At 33.8% G+C, this 14125-nt stretch overlaps 1 protein-coding gene across 3 annotated transcripts; it reads right to left on the bottom strand.

The window, feature by feature from the left end:
- Positions 1–889: 889 nt before the first annotated feature.
- LOC140804971 (protein trichome birefringence-like 33) lies at positions 890–4694 on the bottom strand. Of its 3 annotated transcripts, none has more exons than XM_073161141.1 (6): positions 4467–4694; positions 3951–4165; positions 3030–3201; positions 1992–2191; positions 1714–1872; positions 890–1247 (listed from the first exon to the last, which is right to left on the bottom strand). In XM_073161141.1, the coding sequence occupies exons 1-6, from the start codon at positions 4692–4694 to the stop codon at positions 908–910; spliced, it is 1314 nt and encodes a 437-aa protein (XP_073017242.1). In that variant the 3' UTR covers positions 890–907. The 3 variants fall into 3 exon arrangements, with proteins under 3 accessions (XP_073017242.1, XP_073017243.1, XP_073017244.1); XM_073161142.1 differs by having other exon boundaries at positions 3951–4162; XM_073161143.1 differs by having other exon boundaries at positions 3951–4167; positions 4475–4694.
- Between the last annotated feature and the right edge of the window lie 9431 nt (positions 4695–14125).

Here is a 14125-nt window from a genome sequence, read left to right as displayed (position 1 = left end):
ATACTAATATTTTAATTTAAACACATAATAATAAAATCTCTCTCATATATATGATTTAAATTTGAAAATCTAATTATAGAAAAATAAAGTATATTTACTAAATCAAATAAAAAATTATTTAAAAAATAAATAATGTTCAAAATAAATAATAAATTATGAAAATTTATGATATAAATATACAATAAATATTTTTCAGACACACAATATATAAAAATATTGGCAATATTTATTAATTATATTTTTAAAAAAAAGTTAAAATTTTCGGGTCAACCAGAACTCAACCCAACTCGATAATTTTTTCCGGATCAGCTATCGGGTCCAACTCGAAAACCCCAAACCCAAACTTGATTTTTTTATGGTTGAACCGTATCGGGTTGATGGGTCTGTCTGATTTTGACACCCTTAATAGAATCTATATTACTACTTCTAAGCATGTGCACATGAAGTGAAAAATAAATCAAACCCCTGAAGTGGAAGTTGCAACAATTGGTTGACATTAGACAAATGAAGTACATTAATTTATAAGTAGCTAAAATGGAAATAAAATAAAATCATTTTCGAAGCTGGGAAAAATATTGAAAGTCACACAACAAAGTCTTGTATATTAATAATGAAACAATTAATACAGTACTATTCTATATTTTCAAGAAGCCAAAAAATTGAAACAAAAAGACATGATCAAATATTTAAGACGATAATACCGCAACATAGAAAATCCAAAATAAAGATGACGAAAAAATTGTAGTTAGAAAAAAGATATACAAATCATTGATAACAACTGACAAAGTATACCTATATATAAGTTTTTGTTGTCCCATAAATTTTTTCTGTCTTAATGTGGTCTACATGAATTTTCATGCTTTTCCAGAGCTTCCTGCAAACCGAACCCTTGGACATTTCCATTACCTCAAGGATAAAAAAGCTTAGAGAACAAGAATTCATTCCATGTATCAGGAACCCCAGGCAGACACCAATGCACACAATCGGCGTAACTCATCGGATTCGCAATCTTTTCCGGAGTTAAAGGGACCCACTGTTTCTTGTATACAGACGAATGCGCGTCTTTTCGGTAACCCGAAAGTTGCGTGACATTGAGAAATATGATTGGAAACTGCGATCTGCTGAAAACTTCAGAAATGACTCTCATTATAGGTTTGCTGCACTCATATCCCCAGTATGTTGGATCATCTATCAAGGTTGTTTCGTTGTAGCAGTTCCCATCCGGAAGCCCTCCCCATTCACTACTCCTGCATTGTTTCGAACATTGCTGTCATATATAATGGGCCAATGGGGTAGGAAATTGCCAACCCAACCGAACCAAACCCATATATTTTAAGTGTCTGGACGGGTCAGTCCTAGCCAGTTTTGTGTCAAATTAGCTAGGCAGGGCACGGTGGAGCAGCTTGTAACCCGCTATTAATGAAACAGGAAGAGATATTGTAAACCTAACTCACCCATTTTCTATGACCGCAAGCCTAGCTTATTTTAACAGCCCTAATTTTAAATTTTTCCTTTCAATAACTAATATCTATGCTAGTGAAATTGATTTTATATAATATATATATATATATATATATATATATATATATATATTTGAATAATTAAGTCGTTAGGTTTTTTTAAAAAAATTCATTAGAGCAAGAAAAATATATAATATAATAGATACAATTTTGTGATTAATCAAATAATTTACCATTGTTTCAACTAACTTACTTTTGATGGAAAGGTGACATGCTAGTGAAGAAGACTCTGGTTTTCTTGGGATCCATATTTTTCTCACACCATTCCATCATGCCCTCGATTGCCAAACCATATGCTTCCTCTGTTCGCACCTTCACAACGTCTTTTACTTCATCTTCAAAAGTACCTCTCCTGTTTTTTTTTTTAAAAAAAATTTATTTATTAAAATAAAAAATAGAAATATATAATGCATACATAGGATTTATGTTACAATTATCAGACAATAAAATAAGGTTAAGAAATAAACTTACAAAATATTGATATACTCTACTCCTCTGGCCCACCACACGTAACAACCGAAGACAAGTATATCGACTCCTTTCCAGTGTTTCCCATGCACGTCTATGGAACCTTTACGAATTATTCTATCAGTTATTTTCTTTTTTGGGTGGTCTGCGTTTGATTCTAACAGAAGAGGTGCCCAGTAGAACTCGACCGTCGCATTGTAATCCTGAACACATTATCAAAAGCAAGTTTAATGTATGAATATCCTAAGTTTTAAGGGGAAATTGCAAAAAAAATCGTCTCCTAAATCGTCATAATTTTTGTATTAGTACCAGAACATGATTTTTTTTCTTTCTTTTCTATTCAAATCCTTTTCCAGCAATATATTTTTTTGTCATCAGACACATCAATAAGATCTGATGTCATGTCAACAATTTATAGTTCCATTATGAAAAATTATTAGAAGTAAAAAACAAGAAGAAAACAATTGTCGAACTGAGACTAACTTTGACGATTTACTAGACCAAAAGCCAAAATAGTCCAAGTTCAGGGACGATATGGCTAACTTCCCCATATTATAATCAATGTTGAACATGTCTATCATATACTATTATTGGTTTGGTTAAATAATAATAAAAAAATTAATTTGAAGAAATTTACAAGTCAAAAAATTGTGCAACATAACAACTCTTTTTCCCTAATATTTACATTTCATATTGGAAAGTATTATATAATTCCTGTATGAGGGAGGCTTATAATTACCACATTTATATTGCTTCCTTTCCTTTTTCCCCCTCGTTTTGGCACAAATTAGCTGAAATGACTCCGTGTCATGTTAGCAATTTTTTTATAATGTCATTCATTTCAACAATATTCGATATCATGTATATAGTACAATTAGAGATTTTTCTCCGAATATTTTCACGACGACATTTTGATAACATCTCAACCAACGGAATGTTTATCCAGGAACAGATGCGCTTAAGCAGAACAATCAACTAGTTTAATGTTCATGCAAAACATATAAACAATAACAGAATATTTGCAAATAAGACGATGCATACCTTGGCAGTAAAAACCATATTTGGTCCCGAATTTTTTAGGGATTTCGCATTTTCGGATACGGCTCTGTGGAGCAAGCATACCATGGAAATGTATTGCCCCCGGTTCAAAGAATCTCCCACGAACATCATTCGTTTTCCTCGAAGCGATTCCATAAATAATGTCGCATTGAACCTGCATGTCACATTTGTTGTAATTTCCTATATCTGCATATTACTGTGATTAACCATTGTTTTAAAGAGATATCAATTTTAGTATAACTCTTATCTATTAAATTTAACTTTAATCATCAAGTTTGGTAGTGAGCCAATTATATATAGAATTTTAAAATTTTATTTTTTTAGAAACGAAAACATTAATTTTTTTCCTTAAAATTTTAAAAATTCAATGTATTAAAATTGATTATTGAATTCTTGTAACATGCATTACAAGTTGCAAATAATGCTTGGCTAAAGATTTGACCTTCATTAACAACATATTACTACTAATAAAGAAAGCGACAAACTGCGTTTTGGTGAAATCTTTTTTCAAATTCCAAAATCGTCATTCTCGAGCCAAAAATGGGTTAGAAAGCCAATGAATAAGCCAAAAATGAAAAGAACTGCCATTAAAAAGTAATTAAAGGCATTAAAAAGTTATTGAACGTACAATTCGCTTTTATTATTTTGTTCTCGTTTAAGGTGTTCCCCGAATTATAGTATAAAAAAATTTAATATTAAAATTTAGCACGCACGCACACACACACGCACCGCGTGTATAGGGAAAGACGATGTTTCTCCAATTATAGTAGGTACCAACCTCTCACATATATATTTGATAGATACATATGTAAAGATATCATACCTCCAAAATTTATCCATATACATTGCTTCCTTTTAGCATGCCATTGTGTTAAAATAAAAATATAATAATGATAATAATACCTAGGAAGGGAACACCCATAAGGTTGCCATCTCCACTGTTGATAGCCCTTGTCCGGCCGGCCGTATGCTTGGCATGCCAACTGTGGTTGTATGTAGGGGCACTCCCATTCCTCGTATATCGGCCACGACTCGTCTTGCACCCATAATCCGTGGAATATATCGCAGTTATTTTCACTCTCTCCAATTGCAAATGCCAACTTTTCTTCTACTTTCTCCTCTAAAACCAAAAAAAAAAAAAAAAAAAATGTAGACACAAACATTTAACTAATCAGATAAAGGTTACATTAAATGAGTAGTGAAGTTAGGATGGTAACGAAATAAAATTCGATATTGTTAGGGGAAGTAATTAAATCGTGTTTTGTATGTATTTGAACAAGAAAATTACAAAAAAATTATAGAAAAGAAAAATAAAGATAGAGGAGAAGATATATGGCTCATGCAGGCCAACCCTTGACTACTGATTGAGGTGATATTAGAAAACGAGAAATGTATATATGGGAAATAATTATGTCATACGAATTTACTTGTGGAAGATGATATGGTTTGGTCCCGGTGAAAAGATCGATCGGTAGTGAATTCCGCGTGGAATATGTAACTTGTAAAGTCTTCACTTTGGAGGATGGTAATGAAAAGGATGAATGCTAATAGAGTAAAGAGATAGGGCGAAAGGCGACCCTTTCGGAAGAGGGTGGTGGAGGCGGAGGCGGAGGCGGAGCAAGGGGAGGAAGATAGTGGTGGCTTCATTTGTTTGAGTATTACAAGTTTCCAATAGTTAGGATAAATTTAAGTGTGGTATATATGTATTCATCAATGGGAGGATTGAAATGTAATAACTAGAAAATAATGGGAATAAAACTTATAGATTTTAAGAAAATATTACAGGTGAAGTTTCTAAATTTGTTTGTTCGATGGTGTTATTAATGTTTCAGTCGACCTTTGATTTTTTATTGAATTAATTATATTTTCTAAGAAGTGAGAATTAAGAACAAATTTGCATGTGACTTAATTGTGTAACTTGAAATTATTTATACATAATGTACTCTGCATTAACAATTTATTTCCCTATATTTAGGTTCATATAAAAATCATGAGGAGTAGGAAAGTTAATTAACATTAATCTTGAAAAATATGTTTCTCTTTGTAGGATTTAGAATCGACACCATATCTTGGAAATTTAGGATTTTAGTCTTAAAAAGAAAATTTGCATACTTAATTAAGTCAAAGTAACAACATACACGTTTCTCATCCCATAAATCAATTTTTTTTCCTACTGATCTGTAAGATAAATGAATACATCATCTATGGATTGCATTCGATTTCTTGGGCAAAAAATTAGTAATAACACGTTAATTCATCTTTCCTTCCAAGAGTCAATATGTAGTACATATATACATCCATTGTAGCTCTTGGTGTAGCTCCCAAGAGCTACAATGTATTAATAGAGATGACAACTTTCTACATGGGTTTGGACCTGTGGGAAAATTTTGAAACAGGGACGAAGATCCCTGATTTTTTTGGGATTGGGTTCGAGTTCGGAGATTTTTTAAAATCTTCGAAGTAGTTCGAGGTGGATACTGGATTACTATCCTCATCTAATAACCCCTTAAATGTAATATTAATAATAAAAATAATATTATTAGTATTAATAATAATATTTTTAAAAATATTATATTAATAATATTATTAATATTGATATTATTAGTATTAATAATAATATTTTTAAAAATATTATTATTATTAATATTAATATTAATATTATCACTAATAATAATAGATAATAATAAGTTTTAGTTTGAGAAAATCCTCGAACCCGCCCTCGTCTTGCCACATTAATATTTTTGAAACGAGAATGCGAGCGGAGATAAGAATTTGATCCCGTGGTTTCGGGTTCGGGAATTCCGAAAAAGTAGGGATCGGGGCTGGTATGATAGTGGAGATGTAATTCGGAGATGTGGATGAGGATGGCAAACCCGTTCCCGCCGCGCTGCGCCACCCCATTTCTATACCTAAATGTATATGGTTATTGAAACCCATATTTAATTGGAATTTGAGAACATTTTAACATCTAAATCGATGGCCATTATATGACAACTAATAGACCTCGTAGAACAAAATAATGACATTTAAAGTGAGATAAACGGTCATAACTGAGTGAACTTTGACCTTATCCTTGGAGACCTATAAATAGAGGTCCATACCATGCAAGAAAATACACCAAAAACACATCAAAATATCGGGCAAGAGTGCTGAAGAATTTCGACCATCTTGAGCAAGGTTCTGCATCATTTCCGAGCTTAAGTGCTGCCAGAGTATCTAGTCAAAATTATGTCCGAGCGTTGTTCGAATTCAAGCGAAGTTCAAACCATTTTCGAGTCAATCCTTTTACACAATTTTCTTATTGAAGAACAATCAGGTAAGTTCGCTTAAATATTTTGATAAAATTTGCACACTTATTTTTATAAGTGGGCCTTCTGTTTTAATTTGAGATTTACATTTTAAAACCTACTAACATATATGCATTATATGTGTTTAAAGTTTTATTTCTGAAATCTATATTTTCGAAACACTCTTTGTGAACTATTAGTATGAATACATATTCTGAACATTTCTGATTTCCGATTACTGATTCTTGACCTCACCCCTTAGAGAAGATCAGAACATATAGGAGACTGATAGACTCGTAGTTTATATTTTTGTTGCATATTTCTCATCGTTGCCATTTCATACGCGCTTAATTGATACACTTTGATGTTATTTTGTTGTATGAGGAATTTTTCTGCACTTGAGATAAATATGGGCTAAAGCAGGTGATTTTATATCACAATAAAAGTTTTCAATATGAATATTGTGTAGGACTTGAACCAGAAAATTTCAGAAGTGGACTTTCTACAAGGCATGATGATGCCTTGTTACTACTACTCCTCAGCTGCCGGCACAAATAAGTCTGAATTTCGAAAATTGTAAAGATAATATCAAATTTTGGACTCCTAATTATGATATTTGATCTGTGGAAAATAAATGGAGAGAGATTTTTCTAAATGAGAGAAATAAAGATAAGATAAATTTTTATTCCATAAAAACTATATCATATCTTTGGTAGTATTTTGTGTACATTAGGTTTTCATTAATTTTGGTGGGCTTTTCTTCTTGAACCAAAAAGCACTACACGTACAAAGAAGGAGGCGCACACAAATGAATACATAGATATTTCTCTCTTCTCCTTCTACCTATTCAATGTGAAGAACAAGAAGAAGGCGCAAGAATTTCTCATCTTCTCTCTACAACTCTAGGCTAAGTTTTTATTTCTGATTCAAAGGATATTTTTACTATTTTAATTTATCACTGTGAGGCTTTTTGCACTTCAATTTAATATTCTTATATGTTCAAGTATTTATTTATTTATGATTTAATTATATGAAAGTTGTATATTGATTAATTAAACAATTTAATTCGATATATAATTTTCTACTGATATCCATGAATTCAGTGATCCATAAGTTTCATGAACGATTGGTACATGAGTAACACTAGATTAGATGTGTTGTGCTATCATAATATATTTAGTCTAAATAAATCGACGAAAATAAATTTATCAATTACAGCTTTCTCGATTGTTAGATTTTAAGATTAACTGTTTTCACAAAACGAAAATGTATTTTTAATTAATATGGAACGTTATCGTACCCAGTTAGTTATTAATAATTTTGACTGGATACTCGGTTTGGTCAATTAAATCAGGAAACATAATGATTCTAGCGGCTATCCCTATAATTCTAAGGTTAAATACTTGTAACTGCATGAATAAATAATATCTTAGCCGATGAACAGTGATACAATTAAATAGTGAAAACTCTATTGAATCAGAATTTGTTAATTTATATTTTGTTTAGATTTATTATTTTTTTATTGCTTTCTAATTTCAGGTTTAATAATTTATTTTGTTATTTTCCAAAAATCGTTCTTTTTTTAGTTGTTTTCCTCGAAAGAATTTGAGAATTTTTTAGTTGTCTTCTTCTCATTCCTTGTGGATTCGACCCTGCTCACCATTACACTAATTTTACTTAGAGAGTAGGAATTTAAGTTTGGTGGCTCAACGACAGCACACCAAATTTTGGCATTGTTGCCGAGGAATGGTGCAAGGTTAGTTTTTTTCGTTTTTGTTTTTTTCTTTTTTATGCTTTGTTCTTCTCTTATATGTGGTTTATCAAGAGAAGAAGAATTTGAGAATTTTTGTGAAATACTTCGAGATGTTTCATCGACAAGTATTCACAAGTTTTGCCCAACAATATGGAGAGCCGTTCTAAGAAGCATGAGGGAGATTCAATAATTTAGCAACAAAATTCAGAATCATGATTTTTCTAACTGTGGATGCAGTTACACGAAGATGAGTATTTAATGGGCACTGACAAATGGTAGTCCACTGTTTAGTTGACATGAAGACACTGTGATATATTTGCTAGATGATATGGCCGAATTTGACTATAATCAGTATTGGGATCTTTCGCTGCAGAATTGGAGCTACCAATACCACCTAGAAATTTGCCATCCTGATTTTATAGACCAACCTTTATATCATAAAAAAAGACAAGGGATATATTCTTGAATTAATCATAAGTCGACTGAATTCTATGGTAAACAAGCGTGTGGCATTGAATGAGGAAACTATTGAGCCTCAGTTTAAAGAATTTTTGGAAGAAATATCATAGGAAGATGAGCCACCAGTGAAGTTGAGAAATGAACAAGCTCCCGTGACTATCGATTTGAGCTCATCGATAATGTTATCATACATATATCTAGGAGATCCTTGTCTTTCTCCATTGTCGATTTCAAAAGATTTTGTTCTTCAAGAGCCAACAATGATATTCTAGTCTCATGCTTATTATTTAAAGTCACATTTTGTTGAGGAGATGATCTTACATTGTATAATCAAGTCAAACTTGAGGGCACATGGAACCATGACCCATATATGGTGTCATATGACACTTACTTTGGACGTTGGCCGCTCTTTAAATAGTGCTTCTAAAGGTCAAGCTGATGAATAAAAATCAACCGTTTTTTGGGAGACAATCCAAATTTTTTACTGTTTTCTTTTATTTCAATTGTGTTTTATTTTAAATGTTTTCTTTTTGGGATTTGATATAATTTTTGGCATGCTCAATGGAGGATATAATTTCGATTAGGATGTGGGCACGCCTTGAAAGAAAACATATTCTGAAATTGAAACTATGCCCACGCAGCAACCAGCGACCACCAGCGTAATCCACAGTACAACCCACCAGCGAATCACCACAAACCCACAATGATACTAATTGTAAATCACCGTCAACCACCCTCACATCGTGCCATCACCACTGCAACGCTATATGACATTTTTTTTCACGATGCTCAACATTTTCAGGAGAGTTATCTAATTTCCTTGTGTTTTTGTTGTTTCAATTGAACACTTTATTTTAGAATCATTGAGGACAATGTCAAAAATATGTGTGGAGGGGATATATAGCTTGAATTTTAGTTTTCATTTTTTTTTTTTGGTGTTTTAGATTCATCTAATGTTTATTTGTCAACTCTTTCTTTTGAATCCTGAATACTTCTGATGCAAGTCTACAAAAAAATTTATTTTTTTCTTTGCATGTTAACTAACTTTGCATTCTTACTACTGCATTTATGGGTAATTGCTCTTGATGATGGGTTGAAATGACGAGTGTATGGGGTTTAGAAGTCTTTGCATATTCTTTTTATGTGTGCTAAACCCCATGCATAAGATGTTTCTTTCTTCTTTTTCTTTTTTTCTCTTTTTCTTTGCATTTTCTCTTTTTTTATTTATCATCATTTTGAGCCAAACAAGTGAAAATTGTTGAGATTGAGTGATTCAAGCTCGAAGTCATTGCCTCAAAAACATTTTATGCATCGAGAAAGAGAACAAGACGAAAGAAAACAGAAAAAATGAGAAAAGAAAAAACATTTTATTACTAAATTCTTTGATATTATAATTAGAATGAAAAAAGTTATTATCAGATGCAATTGTTTTTGTGAAAAGTGTGTATGTTTTCTTTAATTCTATAAACGCTTTGTGCCTTCTATCCTACCTGACCTCTAGCCATGGTACAACCCATTTACAGCCCTTATTTGTGCATTTTAATCCGGTCATTTGGTGTAGGGATGTGATATATTAGAAAGATTATGGCAAAAATCTTTGGTGTTTTGACATGAGAGTTTCTTCGATGCATATCTAAACACTTATGAGTGAAATGAGCGAAACTTGTGAGGAGTGTTTGGACCCCATGCTTTTTAATTTCTATACATTTTGATGGAAGCGATCATTCATATGTTGGTATGTTATATGTTCCAAAATTACGTTTGTTTTAATGCATGATTTTTTTTTTCGAATATGCAATGCAAGCAGAAGGATGATAAGGAGTTGAAATAATGAATTGAAATCTTTTATGCTTGAGGGCAAGCATGATTTAGATGTGGGAGATTTTTATAGGCTCGTAATAGCTTATATTTTTGTTGTCATATTTCCCACCGTTGCCACTTCCTACGTGCTTAATTGATACACTTTTGTGTTATTTTGTTGTAGGAGGAATTTTTCTGTTCTTGAGATAATATAGGCTAAAGCAGGTGATTTTATATCACAATTAAAGTTGTCAATATGAACCTTGTGTAGGACTTTGTTAGGATTGGTTTGATGGGTGGTCAAAGTGTTTAGCAAGGGGGGTTTCAATAAACACTTTAAGATTTTTGACTCTTTTCAAAATATGAATCAGTTTAGTGATAAACTAAATTCAATAATCTTGTTGTCGAATCAGCCAGTTAACTAGTTTGAAGTGCGGAAATAAACTAACTGATAGATTGAATACTCAAAGGATAAATGAACTGCTGAACACAAAGATTTTTATAGATGTTCGGAGACTTCAAACTGTAACGAACCGTATTCTACACTACTTAAAATTTGCGGAAGAATTAAAAATTTTCTTAAATAAAACATTCATACGGTCGTCACTCAACATTCATAAAAATAAATCTCACCATCATCCGTCATCAATAAAATTTTGCTAAAATAAACTGTCTCAAAACGTCTCACGTTCAAATCAAAACATCAGAGTATTTTAAAAATTTGCATAAACATAAACTTGCGGTCCTCGGGTTTAGCCTGCCACTCAGCCCAAGCCTGCCCCTTGGTCATCACCTCCTGTCTCCTCAACATAGTCACCTGCATCGATCAAGTCTAGTGAGTCTAAAGACTCAACACGTATAAACTGGAAAAACGAGTACTACATATTAAGGTCGCATGCAACTTTAAAATAGGACATACATAATTTGAAACTTGAACTTGCGCATTAAAACTTGAACATACGTACATACATACTACGACGTGCCATAACTTAACCTTTCATAAACATGCTGCATACTTGAACATACTTTAACATACATAACTTCATCATTTGCGTAGAGGATGTTTCAAAGCGAGTGACCCGTAACATAAATGAGCCTGATCAGACTATACCACAGTACTGGGCTGACAGGGACGTATCCACTGCCGCATACATAAGATCCCTGTTCATAATTTAACAGGCCAGTTGATCCACGTTCATAATTTAACGCTTCACAACCACGATCTAACCCGTTCATAATTTAACGGGCGGATTGGTCCCCGTTCATAATTTAACGCTTTCCAATCCTAACATAATTTGGTCACAAGACATTTAGCATACCTCGAAAACTTAAAATATTTTATTGCACGTCATACATACTTACTTGGCGTTGAGGGATTCGTTGGACTTCGATCGGGGCCGTTGCTGCAACATACTAACCTAAACTTGTATGCTCAACTCACATAACTTAACGTAGAAATCATACTTACTCTCGAGTTCGATCATTTCTTAGGACGTTCTAAAATTTCCCATGACTCGATCATGAAAACATCATATTAAACCTTAACTTAAAACCTCAACCCAATTCCTAAGTGAATGAAAGAATGTATCCCAAAAATAGGAGGACACGGACCCCGTGTCTGGGTCCCGGCTTGGGTCCGTGTAGACACTGTATGGGGTGTGTGTAGAAAAGCAAGGGCACGGACCCCGTCTAAAGGTCCGAGTTAGGGTCCGTGTAGATACTGTAAAAGGAGTACTCGGAAAGGGGAGAGGCACGGACCCCGTGCTTGGGTCCGTGTGAGGGTCCGTGTACACTCGGGTCCTAGACATTGCTGAGGGAACAAAGGCACGGACCCCGTGTCAGGGTCCGTGTACAGGTCCGTGCACCCACTGTAATCGCGAACTTACGAAAATTCTGAACACCTAATATTCATCCTTCTAGACTCGGTTATACGGACCATGCACCGACACCTCGAGACTCATCCTAGCATACCGCAACATAAAACCCAAATTGTACAAACGTTTCAAGACAACAGTGTTCGCTCTACGACACACACGACCCAAAATATGGCAATTGACATCAAACTGTTTCCTACGACTTCTAGTTAGCTCGAGTGCCTATCGACATGAAACGTAACCTCAAAAAAACACTCTTAACATCATTACTAACATACCCGTACGCAGCAACAATCGCCCGTCGATTTCCAACGAAGCCTGCAACTTAAAACTTCAAGAAACGTATCAATAACATAATTTTCTGAAAATTTCAGTTTGCGCAGTCGCACGGAAAATATCATAACTCACTCATTTTTCGTCCAAAAATTTCGAATCATATATCAAATCGAAGGTATCGAAAATTTCTACGTTTTTGCCGTTGAAAGTTTTCCCAAAATATGACCAGAAAAATCGCAGTTTTGACATGAACAGTAAAAACGAGTTTCAGATCTAAAAATTTTCCTTCGAAATCGATCCGATTCATGATCCGCTTAAACTACTATCATCATACATAACTTTTACGCATAAAAACAATGCAATACAATATATGACTTGATCGACACAGCAAGAACAGATTATACGTGCCTTTTGACGTTTAAAAGTACCGTAACGACGACACCGACGCGGGAAAGAAGCGAGGTTGATCCGGGATGACTTGCGGCTCGACTTTCTTGCAATAAACCCCACCGAAAATGACTGGAAAAATCGATGGAAGGGGGCGGCTGCTTTCTAATGGAGAACCCTAGGTTTTTCTTCAAAAAGATTTGAAATAAAAATGTGTGTGTATGTGCTTTCACGTTTCTAGTGTGTGTAGAGTGTGTGTGTGCGTGTGTTTTGTGTTTAATTAGGAGATAATTTAGCTTAATTGATAATTAGCACTAATTAAAAAAAATACTAACACTCTCTTACTCTAATACCACCTCTAATAAAATTTAAAAAGGCACATGGTCTAGACTTTAAAAGTTTTCCATTCCCCAAAATTCACCTACTAATTAAATTTGGACTTTAAAATTCTAAAAACATAATAATTAGTAAAAAAAAATACCCCCATCCATAACTTAAAATAAAATACCACATTTTTAAATTGCCGAAAATCGTCACCGGGTCTTTTCCTCAATCCCGCCTCGAATAATCGCCTGAAACATAAACTCGAAAAACATTTTAACGTGCATCAACATAGACATGAATAATTTAAAATAATGAGCTTTCATAAATTATGCATGGATAAAACTCATTTAACTAATTAAATGATTTAATAATTAAATGAATGCATGGGTTATACGTGTACTGAATTTGGGCACTACAGTTCCTCCCCCACTTATAAAAATTTCGTCCTCGAAATTAAGTCTTACCGAACAACTCCGGGTAGCGAAGTCTCATGTCGGCCTCTGACTCCCAAGTGGCTTCTTCCACCGATTGATTCAGCCATTGGACTTTGACCAACTTAGTCGTCTTGTTCCGAAGTCTGCGCTCCTGTCTGTCTAGGATTTGGACTGGTTTCTCCTCGTAAGACAGGTCTGGAGTCAACTGCAGCGGCTCATAACTTAGAACATGAGAAGGATTAGCCAAATATTTTCTCAGCATCGAGACATGGAACACATTGTGTACCCCGGCCAGATTCGGCGGAAGGGCTACACGATAGGCTAATGTCCCAACTCTATCAAGAATCTCGAACGGTCCAATAAACCTCGGACTCAACTTGCCTCTCTTTCCAAATCTCATAACACCCTTCATGGGCGCTATCTTGACGAAGACGTGATCCCCAACGGCAAACTCGAGGTCTCTTCTTCTCTTATCGGCATAGCT

The sequence above is a fragment of the Primulina eburnea genome, chromosome 11 (assembly GCF_022965805.1).
Source record: "Primulina eburnea isolate SZY01 chromosome 11, ASM2296580v1, whole genome shotgun sequence".
Lineage (NCBI taxonomy): Eukaryota > Viridiplantae > Streptophyta > Magnoliopsida > Lamiales > Gesneriaceae > Primulina > Primulina eburnea.
This window is presented reverse-complemented; position numbering and strand designations above follow the sequence as displayed.